Below are 16,690 nucleotides of genomic sequence, written 5' to 3' on the forward strand. Positions count from 1 at the left end.
TTAGTATCTCAGTGTTCAAAAATCACCTATGCAACAATACTGAAGTTAACTTTTGGTCATCTTACCAATTATGTTTATATTGTTTATGGTGATTCCATTGGGGGACATGTATTATAATCATAAGTGGGTGACAAATATACTTAGATTTTCTAAAAAATAACTCAATAATTTACTTGAATGTCTTGTTATTTTAGGGAATAACTGAGAAATATTCCTCAAATTGATGCACATAACATGTTTTTAGGGACTATTTGTAGCTGGTGCCCAAGTGTTTAATGCACGAGGAGAATGTACGCTCATGTGGGAATAACTACATAGTACCCATGTTCATGGTATTAAAAGAAAAAATGCCAGTTCAGGAGTGTGACTCACTGATGTGTTTTTAACAGTTTTTGGGCAACAAAGGAGTTCTGTGGAATAGGCAGACTTTAACTTGCAGAGGCAATAATTTTTGTTGGGTGTAGTCTTTTCATCTGAATTATTAAGTTTGAAGCAAAAAGGAAAATAATAATGTGAACTAGGCTTGTTTCTAACTGCTTTGGAGTGAATGAAGCCGACTGTGTAATGTCGTGTGAAGGTGGCAATATAAGCTACATTATGCGTGGATGACAATGTAGAAGTAGCTAAAAACCAAGCCAGGTACTTTCCACTGACTAAAAAGCATGAATAATGAGAAAAAACAAACAGAACTGTGGCCATCTACAAGAGAAGTCTTCAGTAATGGTTTTCAAATGGAAAAGTTGTAATTATTCTTTTATGTCAACTAGTATGGTAAATGTTTACCACTGTCTGGAGTTAAAAACAATGAAAAAAAAGCAGAAACGGCTCAATAGTCATGTGAGTTAAATGTTTGAAAATGGTCCTAGGCACCTCTCAATACAAATGCATCAGCTAATTTCTCAAGAAGTCAATTTCTTTGCAGAATTGGAAATTTTTATGCTTTATCTTTTGAATAAACTTCAAAATGCACATACAGTTAGGTAATTCAAGCATGTCTACTAAAGCAGAAAGGCTCCAAACGCATCCTTTAACTTTACTTTTGTGCAATAATTTTAGATTTGCATGAGAAATTAGACATTCATGTTGACTGCCTTTTTTGTAATGACATGCAGTTTTCTTCTCGGCTCATTAAATAGCTTAAATCTGACATTTGTCTTTGCACATACTTACTTAATATATGTATTTTGTCTCAAACTCAGATAATATGTAACTGTATACAGGAAACAAATATCTGTCCCCAGTTGTTTTGTTTCCTGCTAGTATTCTGTTCTTTATTGTTTTCAATCTTCAGTATGTATCCTTGTCCCATTGTTTCTGCATTTAGGTGCGTCTCTACATGGATTGTGAGGAATACCACAGAGTTGCCTTCACCAGGAGCGCTCAGCCTCTGACCTTCGAGCCCAGCTCAGGGATCTTTGTCGGGAATGCCGGGGGTACGGGCCTGGCGAGGTTTGTGGTAAGTCTTGATTGCGCTCTATTTACATGAGAACTTCAGTAGTTCCCTGCTCTATCTTTTGTCAGCTCTGTGTGACAGCTGTATTTCTGGCTAGTTTACCCCTCAGCCCTAATGTCACTGGGTTTGGATCAATGAGTTAAGAATAGACACCCAATCCACAGCTAGATGCAGAAACAAACGTGGTGTTTGGGCGCCTGCCTGCTTTACATTTGAGACATGAACACAATAGTCTTTGTTGGCGGCTTTATGACTGCCACAGGAGACAAGGAATGAATGACCACGTGTTTATGAGCGCTGCCTTATCCTATGAGAGCTCATAAATGACAAACATTTCTGGAATATGGCTGACAGTCTCTCATCTTGCATGGCTCTCACTGAGTGCAACTGTGAGCACGGCTGCCAATTGTTCAATCAGAAGAAGTCGAATCAAACAATAGTAAATATGCAAAGGGTGGTGGTTCCAAATCCTCACAATGGCTGTTAAAAATATGTGCTCCTTTATAGTGATTGTGTGCGATGCAGAAGTGCTGAGAAATCAGATCCAGGAGAAGAGATAATAACACATGCAGTGCTGTTTTTCTGCTCTCAGTGCTCTTGTAAACGGAAAAAAAACCCAAAAAAAAACAGTAAATGCTTCAGCGCTTTACTCCCAGTCATCTGTGATTTGCCGGTTTGTAATTGTAATGGAAGGCTTTGTTTATCCCAGTGTAGCTTGAGGTATGATGAGAAGGAAATGGTTTAGTGTAAAGGGAATATCATTCTTTGCACCATATGTAGGGGAATTTAGATTAAATTCAGTCGCAATATTACATTTTAATAAGAGCAGGCCCAAGTTCACGTTGGAAAAAAATGAAAACTTGTTTTTCTGAATAAATGAGCTTGTGGCTGGTGGATAAGCCAGAAAAATATTTAAAAATACATGACCTGTGACTTTACCAACAGAAATTTGGCCTCCTCTGTGCTGCATTTCATCCTTTTGTCCTGTTCTCATGATTTGGTATTATGCAAGTTCATTGGACAGAGAAACTACATGAAGAAGTTGTTATCACCAAGCAGCTTCTTCTTCTTCTTTTTTTTTTTGGTCTCATTAAGATTTTATTGCAGAAATCTTAGGAGAGTTTCAAAGAAATCCAATGAGCCAGCGAAGGAGAGCGAGTGTTTATCCAGGAATTTATGGTCTCAGATGGGAGTCCATTTTGTTACTGGAACAATCTATGAAATGGGTTTTTCTGCCTAGTGCGGTTTAAAACCAACTCTGACGTGTGTGTTTGTATTATGAAGAGCTCGAGTTTCATTTTAGACCAAAATAACTTCACTGTGGCATCATTAAAAACACAAAAACAGTCCGTGTTCACCTTATAGCAGAAAAGCAACATTTTAAAAAACGAGTAATGTTGACTCGTTAAATTTTATTTTTTAGCCAGAGAGCTTTTATCGATTATTGCAGTGGCTTAGAGGGAATAGCAAGGAGATGGACCAATAATAATAAAAAACAGAAACTTTCTCTTCCCCAATTTTATTGCAAGTCAGTTTTTAATGATAAAATTATTTTATCACACACGTTGTAGCCATTGGCCTTCTGCCAAAGCCTCATGGAAACTATTCTAGTTATATCTTTGCTAAAATCCCAATTTATCTGTAATAAAATCTCTCTGGAACAGTAGGTGGACTTTTTACATTTGGAAAAAGCTAGAATACCAGTTTCCCCTTGCTTCCAATTATTCCTCTAAGCCACAGTAAACTGACTGCAGGATGGCAGCAGCTCTATATTTCACAAACCTGATAGAAGCAGAGGTGATCTTTTCATGGAATCCAGGAGCAAAGCAAATACACCTATATTTTTCTTTATTTTTTCAACAAAACTGCTAAACTAAGAAAAACAACCTAGCTTGCACTCCTCATAAAAACTATCACCTAACAGCAGCACACACTCTATTCAGAGACAGCTGACAAAGAGCTACAACCTGAATGTTTCCAATTTCATGGCAGTGGAGAATTGTGTTTGATTGTTTCATTATGCTGTTGAGGTGATTTGATTTGATTCACCCACAATCAGTGTCATGCAACAAGGCTCATTACCTGCAGCAGTTCACTTTTAACCCTGAAATGATGTGTAAAATTCTCTTAACCCTTTAAAACCTACCATTGTGCAAGTCCGCCAGGACAAATTCTAACATTTTTACATACTGTAGTGCAATTTTTTGGAGTATTTTTATTTGCTTTACATCAATATAACCTGTATATCTCAAGTTTCAATAATACTTAATGACCTATGTCTTAACTACTACAATAAATTGCTTAAACATATAATAAACTTCGTTTTTATTTTTTTAACATATATTTCAAAATACAGAAATTGCATAGCCGTATCCCTCAAATTTATAAAATAGGGTTGCACAACATCCTGTGGTCTCGATAATAAAGATTTTTGTTATGTGTGCTTTATTGTGTATTTTTACAAACCCATTACTGCAACGAAAAAGCGCCCTGAGATCTGGTGAATGTGTGAAATGTTAGTCTAACTCCTCAGGTTTTATATGCAAAAAGAATGATTGATCTCTCTTATCTGGTTTCAAATCTACCGCCAATCAAAAATGAAATTGCAATTGTAGCGTCCGCGTAAGAGTCTTACAGATGTAAGAGTTTGAACACGCATTACTATAGTACCAACAATCATCTGCAATGTAACGATAAAATGTAATAATGGCATTCTTAGCAGATAATGTCACACTTCCACTTTTTGTGTTGTAACCTGAGTTTCTCTGCTCAATTTTTTTGCAGCCTGTCCAGTCACTTTTGCATCTTAATGCATGTTAGTGCATGGTAATGCATGTGAGTCCTTCCCTTTGAAATTATTGGTCCTACCTGTGTTTAGAAAAAGGCAAAAGTGCAGCTCAGTGGTCACTATGCCCATTCAGTGTGTGTTTTACAATGCTAGCATGGGCTAATAGTGTCAGCAGGATTATTTGTTGTTGCTGCTTGTTCACACAGTCTTTCTGGTTGAAAGTAAATGTGAATATTGAGAGGAGGTATGACTGACATGGCCATTTGTTCCAGACAACCTTTAAAGGACTGCATTGACTTTCATATTTTTTGAAACTACTCTTAAATCAGCAAAGTTTGAAGCTACTTTTAGCCTGATATTAGAAAACAATGTATGAATTAGAGTTGAAAAAGGTAGGGATACCAAGACTGGGATGTCTAGCTATTTAGAAACAAGTATTTTACGTGATAAAATACATTAAACTCGCATTATAGGAGCAGCCTGGTAGCTGAATGTTTACAATGATTCTGTATAACTGCAGCATCCCTGGTTTGATAGCCACAGTGGACCTGGTTGCATGTTACGTCCCTCCCTCTTTCCTTGTTTGTCTACGTTTTACTGTTGATTGTACAATAAAAGCAAGAGGGAAGCCGATGTAGCATATAATATTGCTCAAGAGTCATAAACCTCCAGTACGGCCCTCAGCAAGCTAAGTGACATCACCCTTATTCCCTCTAAGTTTTCCTCTGTCTCTTGCCAACAAGCTCCATCTCTTTCACTACTCTCTTTGCTCTCTTCATCCTGGCCTCCCCTCTCCTCCCATCTCAGACAAAGAGGATCCGTAGTGACCGTCTGTTTCCAGCTGCTCAGTGTTTGACCTGGCAGCTCTGTCAGAGATCTTCCTGTTTCTCTGAGGGAGAGCTGCAGTAGTTCGATCCCTCACGGCCTCACATGAACACAAGTAGATTAAAATATCTTCTCCCACACTGACTCATTCACTCATCCTTTTGCTTTCCTTAGTTATCCTGAAACACACATCACGTACGGTCTCAGAAGGAGGAGTGTGTGCAAACCATATTTTGAGTTTCCTGAAGCTCCCTGAGCAACTGAATGAGTTTTCTTGCTCACAGTGTTAAAAAAATACAACCTTAGCCAAGGAGGTCTCTGCAGTTATGTGTTGAGTGTTTTATGGTGCATGGTTTGCCACAGTTTAAAGCAACTTTCCTTTTTAATTACAAGGGTAAATTTGCTTTCCAAATGGCAGAATTTACCTTTTGAAACTGCAGAATGGAAGCTATGTGAAGGACTCTTACCTTCTAACGCTGTAATGTCTAAAAGTCCCAATGCATTCATAATGTCTTGTTGCCAAAAGAGCCTACTTAGTATGTGTAGCAGCACAGTGATGCATCATACACACCTTAGAATATATCTGAAATCAATTGAATGTGTGCTGACCACGGATACAATGTTGATGACCTTTAGAATGTTCTTTCTCACATACTTGGCAGATAAATTGACTCTTAGTTGCACAACACTTTCAACATTGCCAGTGAATTGCAGACAGACAACAGCACCTTATAAGTACCATCTCTGACGTATGAGAGCTGCCAGGTACCAGTCTGTGGACAATACCCAGACTGTGGAATATATACAAACAGTTAGTTTTCGATAATATACCAAACTGTGAGACAGTTAACCAGAGAATGTTTAGACTTTAACATAGATGACTGCTTAGCTACCATATCAGCCATGTACACAGTCAAGAGGTTCTGGTAATTAAGCATCTTTTTCTCATCTACCACACCAACAGGCTTGCCTTTTGTCATCATCTTTAGCCTAATTATACTCTTAACCAAATAAATCAAGCCCTTACCTTGAAATGAATGGGGCTTGTGATTGGAAGATGCTGGCAGACTTGGACCAAAAACTCTGCTTCCCACCTGAGATGGTATCCACCAACCTGCGATCAGACTTGGTGCTATGGTCTGCTTCGCTTAGGCAAGTTTGCATCGTCGAACTCACAGTGCCTTGGAGAGCTCAGTAGAGGAGGCCTAAGAGCGCAAGAAGCTGAGGTATATGGAGCTTCCTGCCGATGCAAAACAGCGAGGCTGGAAGGTGAGGGTCCCACCAGCTGAAGTAGGCTGCCGAGGGTTTGTAGCCACCTTGACATCAGGCTTCTCCGGGAGATGTGAGTACGCGGGAAGGCCCACTGGCAGGCGATCAAGGATCTCTCCAGAGCTGCTGAAAAGGGAAGTCGGTGGCTGTGGATGGAGAGAAAGGACTTACCTGTGCATTCAAATGTTTAGATGGCTTGTAAGCGGTGAACCTGGGACGCTGGGATTCACTGCTGAGCCCTCTGGACATGTCGTGGGCCTATCAGCGAAACACGTAGGAAACATAACCCACAGGATGCCCTCATTCACTTGACCATCCCACAGAGTCTCAGTAGATGTCTCATTTATGCAAGAAGGGATATCACCATCTAATCCTACACAGCAGATCTAGTTTGCATCATCGTTACCAAGATCCTGTCCCAAAATCTAGTTGTTTCTCAATGATGCCACCATGTTTTTGCCCCTACAACATCATTCATCTGTGTAATACAAGCAGCTACCTGGCCTTTTATTTCTGACTTGCTGTAAGAACTCCAGAAGTCCTCCTATTGATTGCATATCTGTGTTTCAGAGAGTCTCAAGCAAGTTTAGAAACACATCTGTCTGTGTTACCAAACCTTTGTGTGCAACCATGCAACCATCGATGTGTCACTCAAACCACCTGGTGCTGACCGATTCTCCCACCGCCTTGGAGTGTTTACATTCGTGTAATCAGAGAGTTTTTACACACTGACCAACTAAATCATTCATCCATGCAGTTGTGGCTTGAACTTAACAGGGAGTTCATATATTAAAGCTGCTGAAAAGAAGTGGAAAAGGTTGCGTGGCAAATTATTTGTTTGCTTCAGATGTGTTGTTTACCGCACAAACAGATGTCTCTGATTTGGATCGCTATCCCAACTCACATCCACCCAGTCCTTCTATGTTCCTCTCTTTCTTGCCCCATCTCACTCCTTTATCACCGTTGCATTTCGTAGGCCATGCTTGATTCTATTAAAAACAGGTGTTGACATCTGTTCTCATCTTAGTATCCGTAAACTTGGCCAAAACTGCCGACTGATGTAATACTGAGTGACTCACTGACACAGTGACTCTCGCTTTTAAAGGATAAATCGACACAACAGGCGTGTATACGCTCACCCATGCTCCCAAAAACTGGAAAAATACACTGAAGAAGAACCCCTCCCTATTTTCATTGGCATATAACTTCATACACGACACCCTGTATTAGCATTCTGACAGTTCATACAGGCCATTAAGCAAGCACGTCTTCAGATTGCATTTTTTTCTTTCTTTCAATAGATATCAAAATTAGCGCAATCACTATAAATCGCTCTTGCCAAACAGCAAGTCACATTTCTTTTTAATGGAGCAAGTTCTTAGTCTCTATGCAATATGAGGCAATAAAGAAAGTATGAAGGGTTTCAGCTCTACAGGCCCGTGGAGGTTTGGAGGGCAAAAAACTGGCAAACGGTCCAATTAGCATAGTCCGAAACCAGCTTCAGCTATTCTGCGTTATTAGCCTCATACTCCCAAAAAAATTGGGCACATTTAACAAGATATTCTTGCCTTTTAAAAGGCAGGATTGGGGAATATTCATGGGAAGTGACAGCAACGACTATCACAGTTGTCTTGGATGAGCTCAAATGCAGCTTCTATGTAAAAATCTGCTAATAAATCAGATTAAAGTCTGATGTCTTTAAGTGTTGGATATTTACACTGTTCTTGAACCACTAGCTTGATGATGTTGCTGCTGGTAAGAAGAAGTAGTTAAAACACTGATCAATACATCAGTATACATAATGAATGAGCAGTGGCACTGATATCAGCATAATATATGTTGACATTACATATCCTATCAGACGCTGCTTATCCATTAGAGGGAATAAATTCAAGCCTATCTTGCATTCGATAGCCTTTGGACACGTTGCCAGTCAATCACAGGACTTAAATTACTTGTAAATCCAAAATATAGAACCATATAATGTTACTATTTTAAGTTTTGGTACAAATAGTGCCACTAAAATGCCTTATTTCTGTAAAACACAGCAAATGTTCACATTCTAGACGGGTGCTTTAAGGTTGATGTGAAAATCGTCTTTGGAGCGCTGACAGAAAAACACCTGTTACCCAGCCAGATGTTTGCAGCAGCGTGTGAATGTGTCGAGTGTGCATGTTAATGTGTGCAGCTCTGTGTGTGTGTGTGTGTGTGTGTGTGTGTGTGTGTGTGTGTGTGTGTGTGTGTGTGTGTGTGTGTGTGTGTGTGTGTGTGTGTGTGTGTGTGTGTGTGTGTGTGTGCTAAATTATGAATGGAGTAATGAGGGAGGGAGCCATACACAAACTGTTGTGCAGAAGGACACAGGCCACGTTTTGGTGTGTGGGAAATGTCCGCTAAGCTTCAATAAAATTTAATGACCACAGAATGAACTAAATTATCGCGCAGTATAACACAGACGCTCCTCTTCCTCCACTCCTCGCTCCCTCCAGGGCTCCATCCAGCAGCTGGTGCTGAAGTCAGATCCCACGGCCCCAGATGACCAGTGTGAGGAGGATGATCCTTATGTGAGTCTGCATGAAAACACACCCAAAATCTCTGAAAAAAGATTGCTTTTTTCAATACTCTGCAAACCTGGAACTATGGTGCCCTCTACTGGACAAAACGAGGCACTACAGGAAAATCTATCAACAAGGTGTGCATTAAACCAGGGCTATTAACACCCCTATTCCTGCAGTATCAGTGGCTATGTAATAGGTCTGTAAAGTAGTTTTTTTGTCAAAAACTGACTTCAGTTCCATCCAGAATCTTTGGAATTAATTGGCTCCAGCATTCAGAGTCAGTGTTTGGTCTCACTGATGCTTTCATGGCTGATTACGAGAGACAGATTCCTTCAAATAGTTCAGGTCAGTAAGAAAAAAACAGTTAATTGATTGAACTGTCCAAAGAAAATTATGATTATAAGTGATGATGAGGACATGGAGAGCAACAGATTTATGCAAATAGTTTAGGTCAGTTTGAAGGATTTAATCAGAAGATTGATTTATCTACCAAAAGAAAATGAATCTACGAATACTTTGCTAATTGATCAATGATGTGAGCTATTTTTCAAGCAAAATGAGAGTCAAAGATTATCTGTATTCACCTTGTAATACATGAAATGTTGCTGCTTTTCTCAATTTTATTTAATCATAAGTGGAATGTGTTTGGCTTTTTTAACCGTTAGTTTGAAAAAATATGTAATTTTGAAAAAAATCACATTGGTCTCTGTGAAATTGTATAACTTTTTAAAGGCAAGGCTATAAATCTATTAATCAAAAAAGTAAGTGGCACATTAATTTGTAATTAAAAAGGTCATTTTATTCAAACTGTTGAGGTGTTATGTTGCAAAATACTGCTTTTACACCACATTTTGCCACTATGTGTATGTGATGCAGCTTAAATTTGACAATATTTTTATCCACATGTATCAAAAACGTAACTTTTGTGACACTCAGAGAGTTAATCAGCATATTTCTCTTCCTTTCATCTGTCAGAAATTGTGTATGAGCACTATTTTTAAAATAATCATGCCCCAAAGTAGACATAGAACACACAAACAGCTCTGAATCATCAAATGTGTTTTTTCCTCTTTCTTCTTTTCAAACAAAGATAAACTTTTCACACCAGTTTGCATTATTATGTATTCACTACCAGTTATCAGTTTAGTGTTTAGACATACTTAAAAAGATAATATTGTTTAGAACATTAATCATTCCTGATATCCGATGTTTTTCCAAAGATAAGCTACAGATTATACAATGGGTGTCATGACTGAAACTGTGGGAACCAAAACTCTTGACTATCAAAGTCTTTTCTTGTCCTCCCCATTTAATTTTCTCATCTCAAAAACTTGAACTCAGATGGCATTTGTGTGTTACTCTTTCCCATCTTTCTCCACCTTTATCTTCTAATATCTTTCAACCTGCTCTCATCTTCACTGCAGGCCTCTGGATATGGGAGCGGCGATGATGCTTATGATGACATCGAGGGAATAGATGAAGTGAAGAAGATTGTCGAGGAGCGAGAGTACACCATGGTGCGTACACACACACACACACACGAATACACGGCATGTCAAACTTCTGGTTTCTCCGTTTTGCTGTGCTGGACTTGAAACAGAGAAAGCAGCTCTTATCCTGTCAGGCCTGGTGGAGACTGGAACTTGGTGATATGTGCTGTTCCCTGCCAGTTTTATGCTCTCTTGAATGAATTTAAAGAATACGGCAGGACACAAGTGTGCAGAAGCAGGAGTGGAAAGAGTACTAGATGGCTTTACTGTTAAAAAAAAAAAAAAAAAAAAGTTCTACAGTTTGGTTAGTTAGAGGAGACGATTGCTACCTATAAACCTTTCTAAGTCTGAAGTTTGAAAAATCTACCTTACAAGGTCTTGTTGTAACTGTGAGATTTGGAACAATAGTTTACATTTTGTTTTGTACACAGATTACACAGACATAACATGTATATTGATGTGCAGTAGAAGTGCTAGTAGGTGTATTTTAAACTCAGGAAAGAAGCATACTAGCAGCTTCCCTTTGTTTCCACTCTATAGCTAAGCTAATTGTATGCTGATTATAGCATCATACACTGCCTGTCCAAAAAAAGTCACCACTTGGATTTAGTATAAATAGGTGTTCAAATAGAGCTCAAAGGATGGGGCTTAAAGAGCTGTGTAGCTGTAAAAAAACCACTGATCAGTGAGGCTGATCAGAAAAAAGGCTTCAGTTTGCTTGGTAGCATAAAGATTGGATTCTGGAGCAATGAAAGAAGGTCATGTGGTCTGATGAGTCCAGATTTCCAGAGTGATGGGTTCATCAAGATAAGAAGAAAGGTGGATGAAGTGATGCCCTCATCATGGCTAGTGTCTACCAGCCTGTGGGGGTTAGAGTTATGATCTGGGGTTGGTCAGGTTCAGCAACGTTATGTTCCCAAAGAATGAGGTCAGCTGACTACCTGAATATACTGAATGTACAGGTCTTTACATCAATGGAGTTTTTCCTCCCTGATTACATGGACATGTTCCAAGATGACAATACCAGGATTCATGGGCTCACATTGAGAATGAGTGAATCAGGGAGCATGAGATGGATTGTCCTCCACAGAATCCAGACCTCAGCCCCACTGAGAATCTTTGGGATGTTCTGGAGAAGACTTTGCACAGCGGTCTGACTCTCCCATCATCAATATAAGATCTTGGTGGAAAATTAATCCAACTCTAGACAGAAATAAATGCGCTGACATTGCAGAAGCTTATCGACACGATGCCACAGTGAATGTGTGCTGTTCTCAGAGCTAAAGGCCGTCCAAGTATTATTAGTGTGTGATTTTGTTTTTGGACGGGCAGCTTATTTAAGTACAACCTTGAGAGTCACAGTACAATGTTCTTGTCTAAAGTATTGAGGCTGTCCTCACCAATTATTCATTTGCAACAGCAAGATTACTTGTTGAAGGTTGCAGTTCGTTTCCACTCGTATTAGTGCAGTTTTGCTGTGTGTAATTTCATGCAACCAATTCACAGCTCGAGTTTATTCTATCACACATTTACAGCAGGGAGGTTCCAGCATAATCTGAGCCGCTCGAGATTTCAATGCTTCACTTAAAGGCATATTAATAGAAACTATCTAGTAGTAAAGGAGAGACAGATTTGCTTCATTTACCCAGATTTTCTGCCTCAACTCCTTACATCTGTAAATTTTACTTCACAAGTGCTACCTTAAGTTACCTCGTTGTCATACGTATGGATGAGTTTTCCAGATGTGTGACGGCGCTTATCCAGCCACTTTGAGCTGCTTGAAAGATTTCTCCCTCAGCCACATCAGGATAGAAAAGATAGATTCAAGTCCAACGCTCTTCGGGAAAGAAAGAAGATTTATTGCTGTTTTATTGTCAGTTATTTCCACGGACCATTCACAAACAGACAGTGGGCTTTTCTGAGGCATGAGCTCAAGACGTTTTATCATCGCAGCAGATCTTGCAGACACAATGTTGAAATAATAAGTGCAACGTGTGGAATGTTGCTTTCAGCCTGAAACTGTAGTTGGATCGGGTCTGAGAGAAAACATTTCCTACCATCTGTGGCAACCACTGCACTCGTTTTTTTGTTTTTTTTTAACATGTTGAGCAGCTGTTTTATCAGAATATAACTGAAAATAAAATACCTGTTAATGAAGTGTTCATAAAAGCCAAAAACTAGAGGAATAAAATGTAAAATTTATCAAGGCTCTCCTTTTAGTTTTCTGTAATTTCCCAGCTGCCAATTGTTTTAGATAAAAATCAACAAAACTAAAGCATTCATTTTATTATATTCAGAATATTTTCATGTGTCTATTACATTTGTGTCTCATTCAAAACATTAAATTATATCTTTAGATACTGTTAATTATTGAAGACAACATTACTAGGTGCAAATTGTGGGTTTTTATGATTCTTTTTTCATTTGCAAAACACCTGTTTCAGCTCTACCAGGAAATATTAGTAAATGTTGTTGCAGTTTTTCCTATGAGAGAGAGAAAAAAGGTAACAGAAAATTAACTTTTTTATCTTTTCTAGCCCCTTCCTGAGCAGGATCCCACTTACAGCTCCCCTGTCCGAGCTCCTCCCACTGAAATATCCCTAAGCGATGATGAAGATGAAGACATTGAGGAGACTTCTGGACAGGGGATGGAAATCAGCACAGTGAGAGGTGAAAAATACATAAACCTTACTTTTATATTACTCTAGGAACCCTGCAGTGGCAAAAATGAAATCATTTGCACTGTAGCAGTTGCATTTTCAAGTTTAGCCAGCAGATGGTGATGAAGAGACACTGAAACCACCTCTTCTTCTCTGTGTTTTCTCTTTTCTATGCTCTGAACTGCCCTAATTTAAAGTTTCCTATCCAGTTATGTGTCATAGACTTGAACTGGCATGTTGTTAATGTGCTCAATTTGTGTCTTTGTTCCAGTAAAATCCTTACCGACCGCAGCTACTCCAGCTTCCACACCTGAAACTGTAAGTACAAGGATGCTCTTCAATATTTAGACAGCATATGTCAAGGATTTTCAATAATACATGCCATACTTCTGTGTGGTGGTGCAACAATGTCCAAGATAAATTAACAGTTGCTTTGCTGTAAAAATAAACCCTGCAGCCAGAATCCGTTTCATCCTGCAGTGCAAGTGTGTTCCAATTACTGTAGCCAACCCTCTGCCCCACTTGAAAATTCTGGTTTTGTTGTGTTGTTGCCTTTCATAAAGACAGCTGCAGTCACCAGTTTTGTTTGTTAGCCTATTTCATGCACAAATAACTGGTCTTTGGCTCATTTTGAAGTTTTGCTGAAGGCAGCACACTATTTGGTGTCCAGCGCTGCTCCAGAATCTCTAGGAATTAAATAATTGTGCTTCTTTTATGTTTAGTCCCTCCAAGTGTCTCCAGGACAGAAAGGGGAGCGAGGGGAGCCGGGTCCAGCTGGTCCACCAGGACCTCCTGGCCCTCCAGGACCAGCCTCAGGAGATGGAGAAAGTGGAAAGCCTGGACCACGGGGCCCACAAGGACCACAGGGACCCTCAGGCTCACCTGGACTTCCTGGGAAAGATGGACAACCAGTGAGTTGAATCTTCTATTTTCAGACAATCTAGCTTTCTCTTTATGAGACATGAGATGAGCTGAACGGCGCACTCACTGCAGGGTTCTGTTGTTTATATCAGACTTGCAGGTCGGATTATAAAATGATGGATTGGTTTTCTGTTTTTGTCTGCTCTCTAGGGAAGCAAAGGTGAAAGTGGTTCCTCGGTAAGTAAAATCTTAGTGGCCTTCCTTCCCTTCTTGTTGGAGTAATTTTTTAGTGTTTCTGGGAAAAACTGATGCACTAATGCTGCAATTTCCAACCTACAGATGCAAAGTTAGAGAGCTTCACTGTACATTAATGCTGATGCATCCTAACTGCATTGACTCGTGCCATTACCCAACGGTCTTGGTCTCATACCACTATCTCTGTTAATGGGTTGCATTTCTTATCTGATGTGGCATTGAGCAGAGCTGTGATTGTCTTTTTCCCAGGGACCAACAGGATTCCCAGGACTACAGGGAGAGCCTGGTCCTAAGGGAGAAAAGGTAAACAATCTTTTAAAAGTTAAAAATATTCAGGATACTTATGGATACTTTGCCGTGAATCTATAAAAGATGCCATTGTTTAACCCTGTGAACCTCAAAACCGACTGACAGCTTTGAAAGTTGTGCTATCTTGACAAACTTTACCAAAATGACACCATTTGTTTGAGTCAGAAGAAGCAGAAAGAACTGTCAGATTTCCAACTGTACAACAGTCCTTGAACTACTCATCTGTGACGCACTGCTTTGACGAAAAAACTAAACCAAATAAGAGCGTGAAATCTAAATATCTTATCAAAACTACTGTATTCTACATGTGTCATTTTAAAATGCCATTTGTAGTAACTACTTTATATATGAAACTAAAAATCAGGTGTTCCTCAAAGCAACCATTGAGCCATTAGTGACTCAGTTGCAACCAACATTCATGTGACAAAAATTCTATGACTTTTTGGCTGAACTGCGCTGAACTGCAGGCAGTTTCTCCAGAACAATAGACAAGTATGGAAACAAATAAAAACTGAAGTAGGAAAATATCTGTAGTATGTACAATGACCTTTTTTTTTTTTTTTTTTTGTATTGGTAACAGCTATGGACACTTGGAAAAAATACTGGACATGTTGATTTCCCTTTTTTTCTCCCCAATATCTGTAAAATAATCAATGAAATTTAACTGATTTAATATGAGGGCTGCACAGTGGTGTAGTGGTTAGCACTTTCGCCTTGCAGCTAGAAGATCCCTGGTTCGCGTCCTGGCTTTCCCGGGATCTTTCTGCATGGAGTTTGCATGTTCTCCCTGTGCATGCGTGGGTTTTCTCCGGGTACTCCGGCTTCCTCCCACAGTCCAAAAATATGCTGAGGTTAATTGATCATTCTAAGTTGCCCGTAGGTGTGAATGTGAGAGTGATTGTTTGTCTTTGTATGTAGCCCTGCGACAGACTGGTGACCTGTCTAGGGTGTCCCCTGCCTTCACCTGAGTCAGCTGGGATAGACTCCAGCCCCCCCCATGACCCTAGTGAGGATTAAGTGGTGTATAGATAATGGATGGATGGATGGGATGATTTAATATGATTTAAGATTTTGTAAAATGAGCTCACAGTGAGTAAAAATGTGACCGGAGCCAGCAACACACAGACAGTGCTTGGAGATCAGAGGGACAAATACTAAAATGTTCAGATCAACATATAAACAGTGTACTGGTGTCTCTCTCAGGGTGATACAGGGGTTGGACTACCCGGTCCTCCAGGTCCTCCTGGGCCTCCAGGTCAACCCAGCAAGTCCTCCAGGTTCATGGTAGGTTGTTGAGTAACATTTTTGACCTTCTCTTGATCTTAGACATGGTTCTGTCTGTGTTAGTTAAGGGATAAGCAAAGTATTTTTAAAAAAAGTTTATTTTGTTTTTGTCAGATCTTTATTGTATCTTTCTCTATGTGCATTTACTCATAATTGCTGAGTTGGTTTGTTGACTTACAGGCTTTCATATGGAACACTCCTGTCAATTTGCATTCTTCTTCTTATGAATCAGTTTACACATATCGAACTTGTGTGGCTAAATGGCTTGTAGGTGAGCTGGTGTGCTCGAGCTGCGGTGATTCTGGAAGAGTGAGTGGATGAAGCAATGGTTTAGAGTTAAATCTAAGGCATTTTAAGGCAGGAAGGGATTATTTTCATGGAAACAACTTCTAAACGTGACTTTGACACACAGAGAGGAGTTTTTATAAGACAGACTTTTAAATGTCATTGAGGCAAATAGCCCAATCCATTTAAATTTATTCATCATTTACCGCTATTCGGTTTTTGTGAGGTTACAATTATGAGGTAGTTAATTGCTCCTACAGCTATCCTGTGGTGCATCCATCGTGTTCATTGTGTTCACTGACATTTTATGCACTAATAGCATACATACTTGAGACAGAAAATGAAGCTAAATGAAACATTCATTGTGTGAAACAACTGATGCCTGTCATGATGATTACAGGTTTTTTATGGTTAAGAAAAATAACCTAGAAGGAGTGTGAAGCATTTATGATTTGAAACCCTTTAATTCCAGTAGTGTTTATTGGCTAATTCGACCAATCACATTGTTTGCGTTCTTCAGGAGGGGTCTGGATTTGAAGACTTTGACAGTGATGCAGAGATTTTAAGGGTAAGTGAAGTGTTTCTCTCTATATTCTGACACTACAGGCTACATGATCTTCAGCTAAAGGAGTACATATAAAGCACATTTCTATATC

General features: G+C 39.4%; 1 protein-coding gene across 2 annotated transcripts in view; it reads left to right on the forward strand.

The window, feature by feature from the left end:
• Positions 1-16,690, forward strand: part of LOC111566845 (collagen alpha-1(XVIII) chain-like) — a 70,740-nt gene that overhangs the window by 39,900 nt on the left and 14,150 nt on the right. For both annotated transcript variants that reach the window (XM_035946980.2, XM_035946981.2), the window contains exons 5-14: positions 1,325-1,456; positions 8,822-8,896; positions 10,315-10,407; positions 12,918-13,050; positions 13,312-13,358; positions 13,763-13,951; positions 14,112-14,138; positions 14,406-14,459; positions 15,669-15,749; positions 16,555-16,602. In XM_035946980.2, the coding sequence (XP_035802873.2) occupies positions 1,325-1,456; positions 8,822-8,896; positions 10,315-10,407; positions 12,918-13,050; positions 13,312-13,358; positions 13,763-13,951; positions 14,112-14,138; positions 14,406-14,459; positions 15,669-15,749; positions 16,555-16,602 (879 nt within the window). The remainder of the gene's footprint in view (positions 1-1,324; positions 1,457-8,821; positions 8,897-10,314; positions 10,408-12,917; positions 13,051-13,311; positions 13,359-13,762; positions 13,952-14,111; positions 14,139-14,405; positions 14,460-15,668; positions 15,750-16,554; positions 16,603-16,690) is intronic.

Source organism: Amphiprion ocellaris, chromosome 22 (genome assembly GCF_022539595.1).
Source record: "Amphiprion ocellaris isolate individual 3 ecotype Okinawa chromosome 22, ASM2253959v1, whole genome shotgun sequence".
Taxonomy (NCBI): Eukaryota; Metazoa; Chordata; class Actinopteri; family Pomacentridae; genus Amphiprion; species Amphiprion ocellaris.